This window comes from Solea solea, chromosome 11, assembly GCF_958295425.1.
Source record: "Solea solea chromosome 11, fSolSol10.1, whole genome shotgun sequence".
In the NCBI taxonomy this organism is placed as follows: Eukaryota; Metazoa; Chordata; class Actinopteri; order Pleuronectiformes; family Soleidae; genus Solea; species Solea solea.
Genome location: NC_081144.1, coordinates 531,019 through 553,179, shown reverse-complemented (window position 1 = coordinate 553,179; position 22,161 = coordinate 531,019). Strand labels below are relative to the sequence as shown.

The 22,161-nt window shown below is 40.3% G+C and overlaps 2 protein-coding genes across 2 annotated transcripts; both read right to left on the bottom strand.

Moving 5' to 3' along the window:
- Window positions 1-13,824: 13,824 nt before the first annotated feature.
- LOC131468051 (zinc-binding protein A33-like) lies at window positions 13,825-17,573 on the bottom strand. Its single transcript, XM_058641904.1, has 2 exons — window positions 17,292-17,573; window positions 13,825-16,395 (listed from the first exon to the last, which is right to left on the bottom strand). The coding sequence occupies exons 1-2, from the start codon at window positions 17,556-17,558 to the stop codon at window positions 14,899-14,901; spliced, it is 1,764 nt and encodes a 587-aa protein (XP_058497887.1). The 5' UTR covers window positions 17,559-17,573; the 3' UTR covers window positions 13,825-14,898.
- A 1,096-nt stretch (window positions 17,574-18,669) lies between these two features.
- LOC131468678 (nuclear factor 7, brain-like) lies at window positions 18,670-20,472 on the bottom strand. The gene is made up of 2 exons (XM_058643186.1): window positions 20,190-20,472; window positions 18,670-20,097 (listed from the first exon to the last, which is right to left on the bottom strand). The coding sequence occupies exons 1-2, from the start codon at window positions 20,445-20,447 to the stop codon at window positions 18,901-18,903; spliced, it is 1,455 nt and encodes a 484-aa protein (XP_058499169.1). The 5' UTR covers window positions 20,448-20,472; the 3' UTR covers window positions 18,670-18,900.
- Window positions 20,473-22,161: the final 1,689 nt, after the last annotated feature.

The following is a 22,161-nucleotide window of genomic DNA, read 5'->3' as shown; positions in this document are numbered from 1 at the left end:
ACACTAAGCAACGGAGCAGAACAATTCGGGATCACATCTATTTCAATCTGAAATAATCACCCTCGTGGAATATAATAAATTATGCAGCGCTCAATAGCTCGGCACAGCCCCCCCCCCCCCCCCTCTCTGGTAGCACCGAGCTAATGATGCCAGCACATTATTCTCAAAGTCACTGCGGAACAACTTTATGCACTTCCTGTTCACAGGATCTTTGGAAGGAAAGTACTAAAAAACTTGGACTTGGGAGAAACAATGTTTCAAAGTTCATGAACCGCTTTCACCCAAAGACTTTGATCATCCCTGATTTTCCGTCTAGTGTCATTCAGTAAGTGCAGTTCAAAGTACAGGGTGGCCAGGCCGGGTCATTCCTGTCACGCGTGCTTTTTCCTGTTTGCTTGCTTGTCTTCGTCAACATTCTGTCGTTGTCCAAACCTCTGCTGTCCATCGGTCACAGCTCTCCAAACATGTACTTTTATGGACAGGCCATCGAGACAACGTGGACGATTCCCGGTGGGCCCGACTGTAAAAAAGAGGTGTGAGCAATCAATCATCGTCATTCTGAGCTGATGATGCAATAAAATATAAATTCATAGGACGATAACACACTGTATTCTGTAATAATAGCCAGTCAAGTGTCTCATTAAACTTCATTTCTGAGACTTTACATCAGGAACCAAAACAGGTCACAGGCCCATCACTGGCTGGTGGCTCCCCTGATGTCATGAAAACCAATATATTTTAATGAGTCTGAGACCTGGGGCCAGACCATCATTTTCTTATTTGGGTCAAGGGCTGAAAAGTTGAATAACCTGTGCCATAAAATACCAGGTATTTAATGGTATACTTACAGCTTACAGTATCCACTTATCACCTTGTAGACGAACGGGGGGAGGGGGGGGAGTATGAGGTGGAATGTTTTATCCAAACTAGGGGTCATGCTTTGTAAGGAGGCCAGTGGAGATACGGCCGTTGATGAGTGTGGTCTATTTAAAGGCCCTCAGGGTTGGACACTATCTTTAATTCCTCAACCAATAGTTTGGGTGTTATCTGCTGCGCACACCACTGGGTGACTACAGGTCACACACACACACACACACACTGAGGCAGAGTCGTGATGTCATGTATGAACATGACATTGGTGACTTTACCTTGTTTCTTCATGAAAGTTAAAGTCGTCAGTGGTCTTTTCTTCTCCCAGCTCAGAGAAACAATGTCACATAATACTCATATTAGTGTCTTTAGCTCTTATGTCTTCCAACCAAGTCGACAATAGTTGCGTTTTAGCATCAAGCAGTGTTGAAACATGCTTTACATGACTCTTAGATCTCAAAACTGATGGTGTGTTTCCACTAGCATAGCACCTGGCACCTGGTATTTTTTTTTTAGCAAGCTGAGGCGATACTATGAGTGGCGGCCACTGATTGGTCAGAGTGTTGTCAGAGGAAGACACAAGAATCAACCTGAACAATGGTCACCTGATCAGTTAAAAAGACTTAACAGTCCTCAAACGTGGGTTAACAATTACCCTGCTGTGAAGCAGCAGCAAATATTGAGATTTTATGTCTAAAATCTCAATATTTAACAGAGGAGTCTGGTTTATTTAGTGACAGCACTGCTGAACGGCGAGCGGCATCACAAACCCTGCTGCTATATTTCAGACAGGGTCTGTGCTCTGGTCATGGAGGAAGTATTAAACAAATCTTTTTAATTAACTGATTCTAATGACTGGCAATCCGTCCAGGGTGTACCCCGCCTATTGCCCTATGTCTGCTGAGATTGCCACACCCCCCCCGCGACCCTCCTGTGGATGGATGGATGATTCGAATGATTCAGTTACAGTGAAAACAACTGCTTTACAAGTCACTAGTCACTCGTTTTTTCGGGTTGTTTTGTGTCGTATTGGTGATGTTTTGACGTTGTGTATTTGCAGCTGTTTAGTAGAACAGCCGGAAGGAGCGGGAAAAAAAATTGTGCCGCTTGATGATTAGTTACGTCAGTGGTGTTTACCCAGTCCTGGTCCTCAGGGACCCACTGCCCCGGTCCAACACACCTGATTCAAATGAATGGGTCATTATCAGGCTTTGCCAGAGCTCGATGATGAGCTGGTCAACACAGACTGTTACTTCAGTCAAGCTATTCATTCCAATCTACTATGAACAAGCTTAGCTCTAGCGTTAGCCCCAGGCTACTATTTTGGGTGTCGTGTTTACTACTATGTGTGAGAAACACACTGAGAAATACGGTTGAATTGTAGATGACTTGATTTAAATGACCCTGACAGGTTATTATAAATATGTGCCATAACCCAGCTTTAATTATTGTCTTGTGTGTGTCTGGGTTTGGTTTCACAGATCACACAATCTCTCTCTCTCTCTCTCTCTCTCTCTCTCTCTCTCTCTCTCTCTCTCTCTCTCTCTCCTACGATGCACATTTTTGATTTGTGTATAAAAATGGAAACACAAGTATCAACAGCTACAAGAGCAACTGTCGCTCTTTATTTACGTCGTCAATTTGGGCCTTTTTATTCATTTTCTGTGGTGACATTAAATTATGATGGAAACACATACATGTTCTTTTTCATTGACAGAATATATGTTCAAAGACGACCAGGTAATAGTTTCCTTGACTATCACTGTGTTCTCATAAAGAAGTGTGTGTGTGTGTGTGTGTGATGACAGCGTAATGAACCAAAGGAGACTAAGTAGTCTGGGAGAAAAGTGAGTGTCTCATTTCTAATCTTGGAAACACTTAAAGAGTCAGACTCTTTGGCTGAGGTCCACGTTACGACCTCATCAGTCTCATCGTCTTCCACTCTCTTTCTCTCTCTCTCTTTGGTTTCCATAAATTTTCTGAATTTAGCCGCTTCATAACTTTAATTAGCTCTTCATCACGGTCGCCCACATCGTAGTTTGTTGTAGTTTGTCATTTTAAACAAAAAACGCCGCCAACCAGTTCATTCCACGCCAAAAAAAACACAAGCAAAGAATAATCACCACGCAGTGTTGTCATTCCAGACTTGTGACACATTAGATTGTCCATTACCCAAACGGTGAACCTAATTAACACTCCCTCACTCAAGACTTTACGATTCAATCTCCAGTGGAAGTTTACAGTCGTCTTTGTGTAACCACACACCTACTGCTGCCTGTTTTCAGTCTCCACTTTGAGCCTAATTCAGTCAGGAACACCCTCATCACATTGAAACCATTTATTGCAACAAAATGGAAAATGCAGCGAGACTTGGCGTTGATGACTCTGCTCTTTAGATGCTCCGTGGATTTCTCAAACAGCATGCTAAGCCAAAACAGGGAGAGTGAGCCCAAGGAAGACATGGAATCATATTTTAAACTTTTCAGGCTATTTCACTCTGAACTAGAAAGACAGCAAATGTTTTCCAGCAAGAAAATGAATGAGTGATGAGTCTTATTTGAAGTGTGAGTGGCTGTGGTTCACAGACACAACAAACTTCGGAACCAATGTTCAATGTTTTAATCCTGAGAAAGCACAGACTAGACCAGTGTTTCCCAACCCTGGTCCTCAGGGAACACTGCTCTGCATGTTTTAGATGTTGCACGACTCCAACACACCTGATTCAGATGGTCAGATGGTCAGCTCGTCACCAAGCTCTGCAGGAGCCTGATAACGAGCTGTCCATCTGAATCAGGTGTGTTGGAGCAGTGGTCCCTGAGGACCAGGGTTGGGAAACACTGGACTAGACGATCCAGTCAAGACACAAGACCACACAACCATTTCAGGTACACTTGTGTGATTTAAACATGACTTCAGAATATAAACAGACATGTAGGTGGGCTGTGGTTGACCTCAGTTATCCAGTCCAATCCATCAATAAAAGACACAATAAATAAAAGGCGGAATAGCTCACAAGTGATAAGACACATCTAAAACAACAAATAAATTAAAAGACATTAAAATATGGATAAAAAACACAATGAAAATAGATCAAACAAAATAAATACAACTAAATTAAATGGAAATAACATCAATAACAACTTAAAACAGTGTCAAAGGCCAATGAAACGAGGTTTTAAGAAGAGATTTAATGTACAAGACACTCTTTGTTTCATATTCTTATAACCTCTGTATAAAAGGTTAACATTTTAAATGAGATGTTAACAACAGTCATTCATGCCTTATATTAATCAATTTATATTATTTTATTTGTGTCATTATTGTTAATTTAGTAAGTGACAGCAAATGTCTGTTTGAAAAGAGAGTTCACTCTTACACATTTAAAATCACTGTGCAGAAACATCCATGAGTACATAATCATATCATCATCACAGCGAGGTGAGGCCTGCATGGTGGGGAAATCACAAAGGTTCCATTGCATCTTTATAATGTCCAATAAACACTGTGAGAGGAAGCAGGTGATTGCAGCAGTTCTCCTCTGTTGTTAGCACCCTGCCTACAGTCAACACTGCCATTCAATTCCATACCAGAAACCCACAGAGAAAATCTGAGACATCAGTGTCTGAGATTAAAACACCACTGTTGACAGCTGAGCATAGGGTTTCATTACAGGTACAGCGACAGGCTCGACCTCCTGAACCCTGAAGCCAGACGGTTCTCAGACGTGTAGCTGTAGGAACATTGCCGCGCTCAGTCCTTTGAGATGCTGCAGCCTGGAAGAGCGGCTGCATTGTGTCTACATTAGAGCAATTCCAGGGTGAACTGAGGAAGTGTGTGCAGGGGCCAATACACAGAGTACAGTATGTACCTGGCAAGTGTTTTTACACTCACCCACAATTCCCCTGTCGTTCATCTGATCTGCAAACTAATAATCCTGGAATATTGTCAGCTAAAAATGGGACAGATTTTATTTAACTATTATATATTATTAAATTATCTCAATATTTGTGGCAGCTGTGGACTAATACTGTTCTAATGCCTTTGTTAAATCATTCAGCAGATCATCCATGTCAACATGTCTGAATGAAATTACTTACTGCCATGTGATTGGCGGATTAAAATGATGTGCATGTGTTTTGATTTAATTTATGTGAAAGAGTATTAGGGCCACATGTAAAACTAAATAAAATAAAAAATAAAACGGCATTAATCTCTTTTTCTTCTTTCTTTTTCCTGAAAAAAGTCAGAATTCTGACTTAAATCTCAGAATTATTATTAAATTCATTATTTTTTTGTTTGTTTTTTACATGTGGCCCTATTACTCTTCCATAAATGTTGTATCGATCTGCAGCTAATAACAACGTTTTTTGTTGTTCTTAGCATCTTTTCTCCTATCTAATGCAATAAAAAACTCAATGTCTGCATGTATTTGTTGTAAGTACAGTATAAGACAGCTGTAACATGCTGGAAAATGTGAAAATGGACCTTGAAAACCCCCCGTAAATCTTGATGTTGATGTAAATGTTGGATTTACCAATATGTTGTACTATAAAGGTAACGTGGGGGACAGAGAGAGTGTGATTAAAGAAACTGTGTCACAGATTCAAATAAATATTTACTCAAATACTGTATTTATATAGACAAAATGTAGTGTGTTGAATAAAATGACTTTAATTCAAAGTTAAAGCTACAGCTGCAGAAACACACTCCCTCAGCAGTAGCACACACACACACACACACACACACACACACACACACGCAGCATGATGGGAATCATAGCTCAGGTAGTTTAAATCTGACACCAGCATAAATGAATATGAAGGAATGAAATAGGATTAGCCTCTTTGCTATTGATTAGCTGGCTGTGTAATAATTAAAGCGGGGCCGAGCCGCAGGGCGACTGCAGTGTGTGTGTGTGTGTAATGTTCGCGTGAGGTTGTGATGAATGCCGTGGTCCCCAAACTCAAGATTGTTCCACTCAGCACAATTACAACAACCACCTCTTCTCCTGCCAGCAGCAGCAGCAGCAGCACGACAGCTTCGTCATGCAAGAGAAGGTTTACTGTGTGTGTGTGTGTGTGTGTGTGTGTGTGGACCTCTTCTATAGTTTTAGTCTCAAAGGATTTTTTGGTGAGGACATTTTCATCATCTCTTATCATTTTAATCATACCAATGAATCTCTCAATTAAACATTAAAAAAAAAACAGTGAGTGTGTGACCTTGTCAGGACCAGAAAAGTCCTCATGGAGACCAAAACCAGAACCTAATTTCTGTGGAACTGGCTCAGAGTTTGAGGCTCAGATTTAAAATTGTGGTTATAGGTTAAGTTTTGGGGTTAGGGTGAATCATTAACTGGTTCATGTTAGCAATGATGCTTTGTTTAGGCCAGAGGTGTGAAACTGGCGGCCCACAGGGCCACATTTCTTCTGCTGACCCCCCCCCCCCCCACCTCCCCCCCCCCCCCGACCAGAGATAGACACTCATTGGCCCCGAGGTCATTTGAGTTTGACACCTGTGGTTTGAGGTCCTATGGAGAAAAGAATAGCTGCACAATCCTTGTGTGTGTGTGGTTGTACTACGTGTAGGTTAGAATTTGGTTTCTCTTACAGATCGGTAAGATTGATGTACAAGAATGTGTGTGTTTGTGTGTGTGTGTGTGTGTGTGTGTTCCAGGTGTGACCCATGTTGTGGGGACAAAAATCAAGTCCCCATAATGTAAATGTTGACGGTTAGAGTAAGTCTCCATGAAATGAATGTAAGTCAGTGTCATGTCCTCTGAAGTCTTGGGAACCAGACTCACTTTCTGTGTGTGTGTGTGTGTGTGTGTGTGTGTGTGTGTGTGTGAGCAGTTAGTCCTCGTTCTCCCTGTAACGTAATCTCTTGATTTGTAGGATTGACCCCTCTTAATTCAATGGAAGGAGAATCGCTGTGACAGCAGCACTGAATGGATTTTCAATGCTACTGCACCTGCACTAATAAGTTTAAGGAAAACCTCCTCTTTGGTGTCACACACACACACACACACACACACACACACACACACACACACACACACACACACACACACACACACACCCACACACACACACACCAAGGCAGTGAGGGAGGGACAGATCACATACACAGATACTGTTCAAAGTGAATGAAGTCACTGGACCGAACCGAGCGTCTGAGTCCCTCCGTTCTCTCCTCGTATACGTTCCCCAGTCTCAGTTCAAATGTCTCTTCAGTCTGGCGTCGCTGATCTATGTCGTCTGTGAAGGCTCGGTGTCAGTGAACTCATCACAAATGTCTTCATTATTGGCCACCAATAAAACCTGTTAACCCTCTCATCTGTCCATCTGAAACCCAGCCGTCACATGGCCTACACTCGTGCCCATAGCGGCTTCAATGGCTGCCTCAGAACAAATGTGGGATCTTCTGGTGGACTTTCTTCTTTTCCATCTTCTTCAGCTTCCGTGTCGCTCTGACCCCTGGTGCAGCACGTGTTGTTGTGTGAGCGAGCGTCTGGTGGCTGTATGGTGAAGGTCAGGGACGAGTGTCCCCACCCCGTGGTGTTGGTGGTGCAACAGAGAGACGGGGAGAGGTCAGACGAGGTGAAGGAGACGGGAGAGTCCATTCTTAGTTTGCATTAAGTGTGTACTATATTCTGATTAGTTTGTTGTCATTATTTTTATTTATTTATTTGTTAACTGACATTTGTGCACGAGACCAGCTAATATTTGCAGTAGGTTAAAATGTGGATACAATGAGTGAAACTCTCACAGGCACTTTGAGGCAGCTAAAGGGTCCTTTAAGTGAAGTGCAAGGTGGTGCTTATCAATACGTGGACCCCCCAGCCAGCCTGCATGTCGCGATGTGACGCGAAGTGCATACATTTTTTTTTACAAAAATAAAACTAGTAAATTATGTGTATATATATATATATATATATATGTATATACAGACATACATACATATATATATATATATACACACACACAATTTGAATATTATAAAGATAAATTAATTAATAAAGGGACCGCCATTTCAGTGTGACCTTAAGTTTTTTTTTATTTAATACCTTTTGCCTTTCAGATTGAGGTTTACATAGAATAGAATAGAATAGAATAGAATAATGTCTTTGGTCCTTCCATAAAATGCAGTTCCATAATTGTTTTGATGACGTTTTTTCCCTTTATTTATATAGTAACACAGTACTGTGCAATTGTTTTAAGCCACCATTAGATTTGTTGTTTCAGTGATGCTAAAAAAAAGTATTTCTCAATCTCACAGAACTAGAATCCAACCACAATATGAAATATTCACATTTTACACTTGAACAAGACTCTCGGTCTTTTAAACACAAATGAAGTGGGACCTGAATTAATGTCTATAAAACAGCAGATGGATAACCCTAAAAGCAGAACACAGATTGGAGGCAGGTTTGATTTAGGAAAACTTTAGTTTAATGGAAATGATTAATAATCATGGTTAAAGCAGGTAAGTAGTATTGATCGGGGAAAGGGTCTGAAGCTGGATATGGAGTTCCCTGACCAACACTGAGCTGTCTGACTGTCCAATAAAAAAGTCCAAAAACACAGAGTAATTGTTAACAGGTGACTGGATACAAACACAGTCTAGAATGGAGCGCAGTGTTGAGGGAGGAACCAGGTATTTGAGAGCTGAGCTTGATGAGGATGCAGCGCAGCTGGTGACCTGACTCACACCTGACTCCACTCCTGCAATCACACACAGAAAGGAAGCCAGACAACACACTCCCAGCTATGTCCTACTATTTCATGTCAAAAAAAACCTGGGGGCATCATGTGTGTCCCTTTTTCGGTGGATTTTTCCACTACTGCAGATTATTTTGTCAACTTGTAATGTATATTAATTTTGTGAGTATATTAAAATGTGCTTTCTCAAATTCCAAAATTTCGATTTGAGGGGGCAAGACATTTATTTAAGGGGGCTCTGCCCCCTCTTGCCCCTGCATAGAGCCGGCCTCGGTTCAAACATAGTTTGTTCCAAACCTAACAAAATAAGACAAACAATACTGTTCATTCTGATAAGCTTCCTGCAACCTGTCCACTACAGAAGTTGGCAGGGTGAACATGTAGGCCAAATTCAATTCAATTCCATTTTATCTGAATAGCGCTGCATCACAACATACATTATCTCCTTCATGGAGAGCAGAGAAACCCAACAGTTCACACAATGAGCAAGCATTCGGCCTCAGTGGAGACAAAACTCTCTGACAGAACCAGACTCAAAGATGAACAGCATCTGCCTCCACCGGTTGGGGTGACAGAGGAGAGATGGGGGACAGAAAGGGGGGAGAGAAAGGACAAGAGGGAGGTGAGGTAGAGACAGAAGAGAGAGACCAGGAGCAGAAATACAACAATTGTATCAAATCAACAAAGGTTTTGTTCACATTTTAATACTCAAGGCATTCTTGAGTATTACACATACATGTTGTATTAATTTAACTCATTGGAAGCTATAACAAGATTAACAATCACATCCTTCTATTCAAAATGCCACAGATTACAACATGTGAAAGAAGTAAAATCACAATTCTGCATGAGCAAAGCAACTCTCGAAGGGACATTTTAAAAATAATTTATATATATATATATATATATATATATATATATATACATATATATACTGTATATATATTGTGGGTCATCTGATGTGGCGGGCACTAGTGAGGGGAGAAACCGAACACACATGAACTAAGCTAGTGGTGGCCTAAGACTTTTGCACCTCACTGTACATACTACATAATATGTATATGAGCATTTACAGGATCCAGTGCAACAGGCAGAAAAAGAGATGACATCTTCAGTAATATTATAATAGTCACTTAGTTCCTTTTTTTCCCTCTTCATTCATTCATTGTCAACTGCTTTGTCCTCCACATGAGGGTGTGCAGGGCCACTGGAGCCAACCCCAGCTGACACAGGGGGCCAGAAGACGGGGTACACCTTGGACAGGTCATCAGTCCATCGAAGGGCCAACATTCCATATTTAAAAAGAATCAAATTAATGTATGAAATCATCCTCACTCCCCTTTGTAAAAGTGAAAAACCTCAATTTGTGGATATTAAGTCCAATTACTATCACTGTGTGTCACAAAGTGGAGACTGCTGAACATGTTATACTGCATCAATCAGAAAGAGCAAATATGAGACATCACAGACCGGCTATAAGGCGTTTAATCCTGTGTACCTTCAGCTTCTCCGTTCCCTGAAGCCACAACAAGCTCAGCTAATTGTCTTCGGCTCCCTTCTCCACTCACCAGTCGCTATTGTAAAGCTGTTATCTGTCACCAAGATCAATGTAAAAGCAATAATACTCGCCCACGGTGAAACAGTCAAGAAGTGATACAAACAGTCCACACGAATACATGGTGCATTCACTGTCCGCGTCTGAGTAACAGCCTTTTAATTACAAAGAACAGGGGAAAATCGTTGGCACTTTTCACAGGGACGACTAATATCTCACACTGAGGGCAACGGACTGTGGAGCGGGCGTATGGAGAGCAGAGGGCGCCCTCTAGTGCTCAACAGGCCGGAGTGCCTGAACCTTTGTGACCCTGACTCGACAGCTCCACGCCTCAAATGTAGTCCCATAAAGAAAATGTATTTTTTGTCTTCTACTGTTGCTTACAGTAACAAAGAGCACTCCTCTTATTTGATAAGTTATCATTCGACTGATATTCACGAGGCCCAAATAGGATTATTTCTGAGGCATTACATCACGCAACTGTGGGCAACCCTTCACTTTTACATGGCACGTTATCCACACCACATAATGCACACGGGTGCCTGCTTCTCATAAAGGAATGCCGTAAAGTTTTCTGCCGGCCTCTTCATCTCCTCTTTACACAGAGAGCAATAATCTGAGTGGACTTCCAACTGTTACAATAAAGAGGGAGCAGTAAAAAGAGATCCACGACTGTGATGACAGATTATTACTCTACACTTGGCCCAGACCGCCACACCAGTGGTGTATTGTTGTTGTGAGTTGTGTGTGTGTTTGTGTGTGAGGACACGTTGCTCTACTGTCTGTCGTCTGAATCTCTATCATCCTGTTTTAGATTTCCAGCTCCTGCATCAGCACCTCCTCTGTTTGTTAGGCCACGTCAGGGTTGAAGTCGACAGATCGCCTCAGCCCATACGACAGCGAAAGCCCTTTCATTAATTCGGCAGAAAAAGACTCGATTACTGAGCTCTGGACCTCTTAGTGCTGAGAACAGCCTTTCCCCACATGCATTGATTTCTTTGGCCCAGATCAGCAGACATATTCCTCCACACTGAATCATCTGAATATCACACTATAATATAGTCCATGATGAATGCTAACTAGACAGCAGCTCCTGTTTTGATTAATGAAGATACTGCGCTGGTTCACACCAGCAGAATTGGCGCCCTACAGCCCAAACCACAGATAACTATTCAGTGGGTATTAATCATGGTTAACCAGGCAGCACCTTCTTTCAGGACAAATGAAGAAGCTTAGAGTGGACTTAAAGCTACAATGAGACCACCTACCCACGCACACACACACACACACACACACTAATTATATACCGCCATACATTCACATAATACTGAAAGGTGAGCTTTTAAAACCACTTCAATTATACTGTTCCACAACAACCTGCTCTCATCTTGGTGGGCGATTATTATCTCTTTATTATTCTTTTGTCGTGTTTTTCTCCTTAGTCTGCAGCTTCATTTACTTATTTTTGGTGCTTCTTTATTTGTATGGCTGCGTTGCCTATATAAAATAACATAATTAAAAAAGGAAACAAAAAATCTGAGGACTTCTACAAGTCTCTTCTCAGTAACCAGCTGTAAAATGACATTTATTAATGACCATTAAATGTCCTCAAATTCTCTCATTAATAATTGCCTCAAGACTGTCAGAAGTATCATGAAAAATGATCAAATTTACCACTTAATTGGTCCAAAAGAAATGAATCTTAAGTTGGACAAAAGCATTGATGTCATCCATACAGCTCTTGAAAAGCACATGCTTGGAGTGCTACTGCTGGTTGCCCAGTGGGTGGCAGTAGACAGCCCAATCCATTGTTTCGCAATTGTGGTCCTGGGAACCAACTGTCCAGAATGTTTTTGATGTTTTCCTGCTCCAGCACACCTGGTTCATATGAATGGGTCGTTATTGGGCTTTTACAGAACTTGAAGACAAACGGACCCTTTTAAGCAGGTGAAAACACATGAAACATGTGGGACAGTGGGTCCCCAGGACCACAACTGAAAAACACTAATCTGATGTCACTGATTTTGAGATGCACACTGGTATATATCTGTTGTACTCAAGTGTAGGTCTATGAACAGTATACCATGATCATTTAATGGTTGAATGTGGACTTTTTCACAAACCCGTTGGACAGACCACAATTTCAAACATTAACCCTAACCCATTTCAAGAGTCATCTGCATATACTGTAAAACTGAACTTTTTCTAAACATTTTTTTTTTTAGAAATGAAAAAGAATATATATATCATTAAAAAATTATAATTGTGAACTAAAGAAACAAAGGAAAAATGAAGGATTTTGTTCTGCTTGCGTTTGAGTAACATATGTTTACGTGACATGAACAAAGCAAAAATCTTTATTTTCTTCCCTCTTGCAGTTATACATTTATTATAATTAATAATTAATTGTATTTAAAAATGACATTCATATTTGTGGTATTTAAATACTTTGGTGGACTTTGACACATGATTATAGAATGCTGACCAAAAACAAAGTCTTGACAGCACTGACATTTGTGAGAATACAGAGTGTCTCTAATATTTACTTACTGTGTGGCATCATACACTTTCATTCAACCAGTTGAAACCACTTTTGATTTTGATTACCTTCTGAGCGATCAGTATGATAAATAGGTGTTTGCTCTTCTTTTGAACTAAAATGCCATATCTGGTCCAGTGTTAACATAACATAATGGAAACTCATAATGTTTTGGGGGTTTTAAAGACCTTTTTTCGAGTTTCAAACATTGTTGAGGAAAGAGGAACTACACTAAACCAACAATGTACATTTCCCGGTACATGTTATCACATCACAAATATGTGGCTGCACAGTAGAAACGGGAACAACAGTACAGGTTTGTCAGGTTTTCCTCCGCCTGTAAACACCAACTCTTCTGAATGTTACTGTACCTTTATCACATGAAAAAGCACATGGTAACAAAAAGGAAAAGTACTTCTCAATTTCACATTGATACTGTCAGGAATTTATGAGAGATGTACTAGAGGTCGAAGGCAATGCATATTTTTTAATTCATCAATGCTGGCAGCCTTTTCCCAAGCAATGACAATGTGACATTCTGACTACACTGTGTCCTGCACTGAGGGTAACAAACGCAACATAATGTTGCATTAAAACCAAAAAAACTAATTAAGAATAATATGTAAATTATATTGAAATGCAATATATGACAAAAGTGTCCCTAAACTAATATTTCCATATATACAAGGTGATGTAATATTATGACATATATAATTTATCTTAATATATGAAGATAAAGATTCAAAAATGATGAAAAAGCCATTCAAAAATGTGTATGAAATGTGTAGTGTATCAATGTCTTCAATTGTACATAAGCTTTTATTATACTTCTATATATTATTATTACTACTACAACTGCCACACTGTTTACCTCATATTTCATCCATGTCATTTTTAAGTGTACCTACTTTTACTTCCATGTATAAATAAATAATAATGATGATAAATTGATAGTTTCAGAGTGATATTAAATTTCCCTCCACTGTGCCTGGGATGTGCACACACTGGAGGTTGTGTGTGGCCATAGTTGATGGCTGCTGCCCCGCTGTGGCGAACTGGACAATTCACACCACGACATACATTTTTTCAGATTGATATGCACACCTGTCAACATGCAAATAATAACATCAATGACACCTTCATGATACATAGTAAAACAGCAGTTTATTCATTTTGGAATATACTATTTTTATGAGACAATGTTGCACATGGACAGTGTTAAATCTGCTAAATCACAAATTCAGGGATTCTACACACAAAGTCACACGGACAAATTTACACACCAGTCAAGTTCAGAAAACAATGTTCAAAATAACTGGCATTCTGCACTGTACACTGTATCATATACCATGGCTACTAAAAATAAAAACTGAGGGGCTACTGTAAACAACTTTCTTTAGAATCTGTACTATTAAACAAAGTTTAAAATGTTTGTTGACTTCTAAAAAGAAAGAGAAAGACAATGCAAGCAAGTCAATGAGCTACAACTTTCCTTGTGAGATAACTGTGTCATCAGCATATTTTAAATTCATTATTGGTCAAACTAACCTGATTGTCTGTCAGTTCCGCTTTTTAGTATTTAGGTTTTACCTGTCAATCATCATCCACAAATCTCAAACAAAACAGAAATCTAAAAGAAATTCACAGCTTAAAATAATGCCTTATAAAACCCAAACAGTATGCAGCATTAACAATTTCATATCAACAGAAAGCATTATGTTGTCTCTTTTGAACCAGTATGATGACCATTTAAATTCAAACCCACACAAAACAATGTAATGTGTGGCATAATGTAAATGTGTAACATGTAATAGCATAATGGTAACATGATGTAATTGCTTAACACGCCATAACGTGATATAAATGCAAACAAAATTCATGGAATGCAATGAGCAAACAGACAAGCTATAAGAAAGTTAGAGTCCCAGTCTTAATATCAGGTATTGAGAAAAAATGTTATCTGTTGGTTGACCTTCTTACACTAAGTGTATCTTATTATATTTGGTATGAGTTTTGAAGGCAATCAAAAGATTAGTTGCAAATTGTAATTTGTTATACGGACATTCTCAAGTGTTATTTACAGTAGCAGTCTGTTTTCAAGGGAGAATGACTAAACTAAGTTGTGATGGAAACAGTAAATGCCCACTAAATGCCCCCCAAAAAACAGTGATTTGTTATTCGCCCCAAATTTGTCTTTTTCATTGGACATGCAGTAGTCAGTACCAGCACACTGTCATGGGATTAGGATCTGGTGTTCTGTATCTGATGTTAAAATACGCTGACATTGGCGAGGGCATGGCTCGTGAGCTCACAGTGTGAATATGTGTCATGTTGTCTGCATCATAGAATGAGACCTTCTTGGATGAGCAATTTAGATAAATCCCAATCTTTCTTGGTCTGCCTTCAAACTGTAGCTCCGTGATTATGTTTGAACTGCAGGTGGAATATTTCCGGCCATCGTATTTTAGGAAAGTATTTTTGATCCCTAGCTCCCAATACTCTCTGTGTCCAACATCTATCTCCCAGTAATGATGCCCTGAATAGAACTCATCATCGCTAAATGCATTATATTTGTCTGAAATTATGGTTTGGCCAAATCCTGCACTGGACCCAAAAGAAGGATTGGCCATGAGTTGGCCAGATCCTGCAACAGAGCCACATGGAGGATTGGTCTTGGTTTGGCCAAATCCTGCATTGGACCCACAAAAACGATTGGCCATAAATCCCATACTAGAGGCAAATGGGGGGTTTGTTCTGGTTTGTCCAAATTTTGCATTGGAGCAAAATGAAGGGCTACTTGTGGTTTGGACCAATCCTTCACCGGAGCCAAATTGAGGATTTGTCTGGGTTTGGCCAAATCTTGCACCGGACGTCAAAGAAGGAATGGCCATGAGTTGGCCAAATCCTGTGTCAGGGCTAAATAATGGACTGTGCTTGGTTTGGCCATGTCCTGTAATGGTATTGTGAACCAAGGAAGGGTATAAGTGAGGTGGCATGCTTTTGGGTGTACAAAACAAACTCCGTCCATCATCAGACACTGTTATATCTGTGCTATTTCTTCTGAGTGACAGCAGTTCTGCTCGGGGCTGGATAACCTGGAGCATCTCCTTCCACACAAAGAACTGCAGGTGACTTTCGTGTGGTCCCAAAGAGAGATATGTTTTCACCACTTGGAAGTCTTTGGCTCTTGGTCTAAATAAATGTTCTGGAGGCTCACTATTATTCTCACTCCACCACTTCAAGAACTTGTAAGTGTCTGTGATTTCCAAAGCAGAAGCAACTTTTACCTCCAGCACGAGGCTCTCTGTTATAGCTGTTTCTATTGCATTTAATGTCTTAGTCATTTTCTGGACAGCATCTTCCGCTTTGTGTTTCAGATCTGTCTTGATCTGTTCTTCTCTGTTTCTCAAAAACTCACGCATCTCCTTGAACTGTTTGCAGATATGGGTCATCAGCTGCTTTGACTTCTCTTTGGTTTTAGTTATCTCTTCACTCTGATTGTTGGCCAGATTTTCAGTTGCACCAACATCATTAGAGATGCGCTGCACCAGTGCCTCCAGCTGCTTCCTCAGAGACACTACTGCTTCTTCAACTGGTTTAAATATGTGTTGTTGGTGAGTCGCTCCATCTCGGCATATGACACAAGCTAACTGCTGATCTGTGACACAGAACAGTTTCAACTTCTCATCATGTTCAGGGCACAAGTTGGCCACCTGTGTGGAAAAATATAAATATTTCAGTCAAGTATAGCAACAGAGAGATGATGAACCATTTTTTTTAAGAATGGGTTTGACCCAGTCACAGGATACTGATAACCTTGCTTTTTAGGGTCATACAGTCTCGACATTTAGTTGAGTAAGTAGGCATATGAAAATCATATTATTGATGGTCATTTTCAAAGGCAAACACTATGTAGAACATAGCAGCCACTGTGCAACAGAGTGGACGGACATCCATGAACCCGGGCTGGCAAAAGTTGTGCTGCATCATTCCCTGTCACTTCTCATGTTTTTTATGATCAGGTGTTTTCATGATGAGTCATAGTAGTCAGGGCCCCTAACAAGACAAGTAGTGTGGGATGCACAGTATTCCTACAATTGTTAAACTCAGTGTAATTTTGGTTCATTTCATTCATGTCTTTTTGTTCTATGACCAAACTATTATGTCATGTCACGCACAAGCAGAGAGGAGATTTATAGAGAGGAAATTCCAAACAATCCTGTCTTCTGAGCACTGAATTATTTCACAATCAAAGAATATTGTGTAGGTCATTCTAGTTAAAGTGGTGGGAAGTGCATTACCCAATTAATTAAAGATATTTTAACAGACAACCTCTGTAGCACCAGTGCTTCATGAAGGTTTACAAAGCCCAGGAGTGATGATGAGTAAGTGAACACCTTCTGAACCATGCAACCGGTGGAGCAACATTTTCTAACCCCTGTGAAACTAGCAAAACGGGGTTTTGACATACCCCAAATTCATTTTGGACCAATGGCTTTTTGTTGGATTAGCTAAGCTGCATATATAATGATCTATACAGATTGGCCACATGCATTGTTTCTATCATGGCAACCTATAAGCACAAAACATGAAAGAAAACACAACACACCTCTTCATTCTCAAATTCCTGCTCCGCCTTCGCCTCCTTTGTGTTTCTAGCCTTTTCAGCGAGGTTTTTCAGTATATGGCTGGTTGGAAGACGGGTCTCTTCCTGAGGAAGGGGCGTCCGACACTCTGGACAAAAGCGCTGAGTGTTCCTGGCGTCTGTGATGCACATTCTGCAGAAAGAGTGGCCGCACAGCAATGTCACCGGGTCGGTGAAGATGCTCAGGCAGATAGAGCAAGTCAAATGTTGGCAGTAAGGAACAGACGCCATGGCTGATGTGTTAGTTTTTTCTCTCTGCTCTGCTTTGGCATTGTTTTTGTTTTTTAAGACACTCGTTCCTGGAAAGCCACACCCACTGTTGCGTCAACAACAAGTCATTGTGCAACTGGGCAGACAAGGCAACTGTTATCAGGTCCTCAGCTGATTACGTTTGATTACAGGAATGACACATTTGTAGGAAGGTGGCAACAACATCATGGTTAAAACCTACTCTACTTCTGCTCTACTTCACTAACTTGTTGCCCTGAGATTCAGTTTTACCTATGTGATTCCCCCAGGGCCCCAGGTGTTTTGTGCTCCCCAAATGCACTAAAATGCCCCTATTGTTTGGAAGATAAGTACCCAGAATAACACAACTGTACATTTTTAAGACTGTTTAAGACCCAGTCTTGGGTATATATTGTACAGTAAAGAGAAATGCTACACTCTAGTGGTGAAATATTGAAACAAATGGGCTGAGTTCATGTTCTGAGAACTCTCCATGCAGTGATCTTTAGCAGCTCAGCACAACAATTGATACTTGACACTGAAAATACACTAATGTCACCAAACACTTCACACACACTCTTGTGTTTGTGTGTGTGTCAGTACATTTACTGATATATTTGTGAGGACATTTTAACCCCACAGGGCATTTTAAGAGTAAAGGGTTAGGGTTAGGTTCTTGGTTGTGATGTTACCGTAAGATGCCAGGGATTGGTATTATGTGTATGATGTCACTAAGATATCAAACAAGAATTGTGCATGTGTGTGTGTGTGTACCTTGTTGTTTGTCTTGAGATTGCATGAACATGGATTGTCCCATGATTGTTAATGTGAACTCAAAGAATGAAACAAATAATTTAGACTACTTTATTTTCCCAAAGAAAAAAACAACTCCAGTGATGCAGTGTGAAGCATCCATGTATATGTTCTATGCATACTTGTACAAATGATATACGGTTGTTACAGATATACAGTTATTACATCATCATCCTCATAATCATATTACATGCTTCTAGTTTCTGATTCCCCCACCATACATTCATATATTACACATAAAAACACACACAAAAGAATCATTCCTTAAATGTTCATGCATCAAAGTCAGATTTAAAAATAATAATAAAACAGTGGAGAAGGTCCTTGTCTGTAGTCTTCATAAGTTCTGACTGACTGGGAGAAAAAGTCCAGGTAATAAGCCTCTGTAGGCTGACCAGCAAGTACATTTCGATCTATGTGCACTCTCTGAGAGGGAACATATCCTGGATGACTAAGAACCTTCTCAGACATCATCTTGGATGTCTCTCTGCAGCTCGGCGTTTCCCTGTGGCCCCAGTGTCTCTCTCTCTCTTCACAACCAGCACACTCTTAGCGGGTTGTGATCTGCTCCCTTACTAAATTTGTATTCTATAAATGCTTTCACTGGTGCTGACATGTCACAATTTGTCATGGTGTGTAAAAGAGTCATGTTTTCTGCATCATAGAAAGAAAGCTCTGCTGATACGCAGTCAAGGTAGAGCCCAATCTTTTGTGGTGTTCCTGTAAGTTCTAACTCTGTGTCTGGACGAGATGTGACATATTTTTGTTGATCAAAACACAGGTAATTCTTTCCTGTTCCTACTTTCCAGTATTTCCTTTTTCCAACCTCTATTTCCCAGTAATGCTGCCCTGAGGTGAACTCACTGGAGCTGAGTGCAGAAGCACATCGTTCTGTGGTGTTCTCCCTGCATCTCACTGAAGTATAGGAAGCAAATCCAAATCCACTGGAACGATTCCTGGAACAATATGTACAGGGTGTGCAGTAGTTACTTTGGATGATTTGGGGACCATACATCAAATCCCTCCCACCATCAGACACAGTTATGTCTCTGCTTGTACTCTGGAGGGACAGCTGTTCTTCTCGGGGCTGGATGACCTGAAGCATCTCCTTCCACACATAGAACTGCAGGTGACTTTCATAAGGTCCTAAAGAAAGACAACTATTCACCACTTGAAAGTCTTTGGCTATAGAACTGAATAAATGTTCAGGAGTCATCTTGCTGTTGTTCTTAGTCCAATTCTTTAAGAACTTCTCAGAGTCTGTGATTTTCAAAGCAGATGTCACTTGTTCCTCCAGCTCTCTGCTCTCTGTCAGAGCTGTTTCCATGGCTTTTAGTGTCTCACTCATTATCTGGACCGCATCGTCCTCCTTTTGTTTCAGCTCTTGCTTGATCTGGTCTTCTCTCTTCCTCAGAAAATCATGCATCTCCTCAAACTGACTGCAGATCTGAGTCATCAGCTGCTGAGACTTCCCCTTGGTTTTTGTTATTTCTTCACTCTGTGTGTTGGCCAGCCTCTCTGTAGCACAGACGTAATCAGAAATGTTTTGCACTAATGGCTCCACCCCCTTCCTTACAACAGCAGCTGCTTCTTTGACTGGTTTAAACCTGTGCCCGTCATGCTTCTCCCCATCTCGGCATATGATACAAGCTAATTGCTGATCTGTGACGCAGAACAGTTTCAGCTTTTCTTCATGTTCAGGACACAACTGCTCATCAACCTCGGAGAACTATAAACAAACAAAAAACACAATTTTATATATATATTATTTTAGAAGCTTTAAAAATCACTGAAATATAGAATCTAAAGTCACAAACTTACTTCTCTGCCATTTCCTTGTTCTGTGCTCAGCCTCTGCGCTTCCTTTTCAGCAAGATTTTTCAAAATGTGACTGGTCAAAAGATATTTTCCTTCTTTAGGAACGTCTGCCCGACACTGTGGACACTGACGCTGTAAAGTCAGAGAATTCTCAATGCACTCTCTGCAGAAAGAGTGGCCACACAGGAGGATTGCAGGATCCCTGAAGATCGACAGACAAATGGAGCAAGTCAAATCCTCTGAGTAGGAAGCTGAAGCCATGGCTGCTGGTGCTTGCCCTTGTTTTGCCAACCCAACTGACAAAGCACTTTTCAAACAGTCACTCCTACTTCCCAGAAGAGCCACTCCCCCCTGCCTCAGCTGCACCACAGTCTCTGAGATAATCTAGTATGTTGGGCTTGTATGTTTATTGAAATCATAGATACTTGTGGGCAGAGCTTTCTGAACCAAACTCTATATTATGTCACAAGTCACTTTATATTGGCCATATGTTCTTATTTGTTTTTATTGCTTTTATTTTGTTGTATTTAAATTGGGGAGGGAGGGTGAGTGAGTGAGAGTGTGAGAGATTGCATCATTTTGTTGTGTGTGGTACATGCAATGACAATAAAGGCAGGCTGATTCTAAATGTAAGTAATATTGTTTTATAGATTTATTTTAAGGAGCTTTACAAGCACAGGAAAGGGTGGATATCACAAAGAGACAAAAAATCAGAAGACTTTATTTGTTCAAAGAAAAAAGACAAAATCCAGTGATGCAATGCAAAGCATCCATGTATAAGTTCTCTATGCATACTTCAATAACACATACATCCTTTAAGGCTGTCACAGATATACAGTTATTACATCATCTTCTTCATCATCATATCACATGTCCTTATATTCTTCTATTTTCTAATTCCCCAACCATACATTCATACATGCTATTTTAAAAACACACTCAGAGGCATTGTTACAAAATGTACCATTATTTTACTTAAGGAGATTTAATGTACTGTATTAGAATGTATGTCACAAAAATGATTCAGAAACGTTTAACTAGCAGCCACAGCTAAGTTTAGCAGCAAAGACATTAGCAATTTAGCCAGCCATAGCAAAGCTCTTCGCCAAACTAAACTAAACTAAAATCTTTTGATCTGCCACAATAATGTAATAATTCATTGAAATGAAAATACCTCACGCTGAGGGCTTTTCTCAGCAAGATTAAAAAAGAGATTAATTAGATCAGTTAATTACAGATCATAATTTTTTTAATCTCTTGACAGCATCACATACGACATATGTACGCTGCAACAATGGGCTCAGCCATTTCTCCCGGCTATGGGATGTTTTGGTTGTGTTTACCCACAATGCCCTGCATTGTAGTCCGCTTCCTGCATTCACTTGAAGCGAACCGAGACCTAGGTTTTTAGGCGGACCAGAATTCACACCTACCCAAACGAACCAGACTTTCCGAGCAAACGAACAAGGGTTTGATTGAGAAGAGCTGGTGTGAATGCACCCTCAGTCACTGTGGGTTCCCTTACCCACCGGCCTGGTACCTAAATACCACCCTGACTCATGTCCATCAAATCCTTTGTGTTACTTGTGTAATTCACCTATGATGGACTGTACAAAGTTCAAACGTCAATACTAGTTTTGTAATAACAAATTAAATGTCTTCACTTCTGCAGGGTCTACAGCACGTTGAGCTAAGAGGATCTGGTTCAAGATTAATTTCAATTTCATGAAGGTCACTGACTTATTAAAGTAACACATACACCACATATGACATATTAGGTAATTGGAATAGAAAGATATGTTATATTATGTTCGCCATGTGAAAGCTTCCCATGTTTTGGAGCAAGAGGCCACTCCCTCACAAAACATTTTTTTCCAATAACCTCCCTTTATCATCCCAACATGAATAAATCACATGCCCACGCATGCCATTTATACTGCATTTAATCTTACTCTGTAAAAAATACTCTTCCAGA

Bases quoted from the DNA above. Each gene is read 5' to 3' on its own strand.
- LOC131468051 (XM_058641904.1), bottom strand. From the start codon at position 17,558: ATGGCGTCTGTTCCTTACTGCCAACATTTGACTTGCTCTATCTGCCTG. The intron at 16,396-17,291 runs GTGTGTTGTGTT...TTTTCCACACAG, and splicing joins AGGAATTTGAGAATGAAGAG to GTGGCCAACTTGTGCCCTGA.
- LOC131468678 (XM_058643186.1), bottom strand. From the start codon at position 20,447: ATGGCTTCAGCTTCCTACTCAGAGGATTTGACTTGCTCCATTTGTCTG. The intron at 20,098-20,189 runs GTAAGTTTGTGA...GTTTGTTTATAG, and splicing joins AACAAGGAAATGGCAGAGAA to TTCTCCGAGGTTGATGAGCA.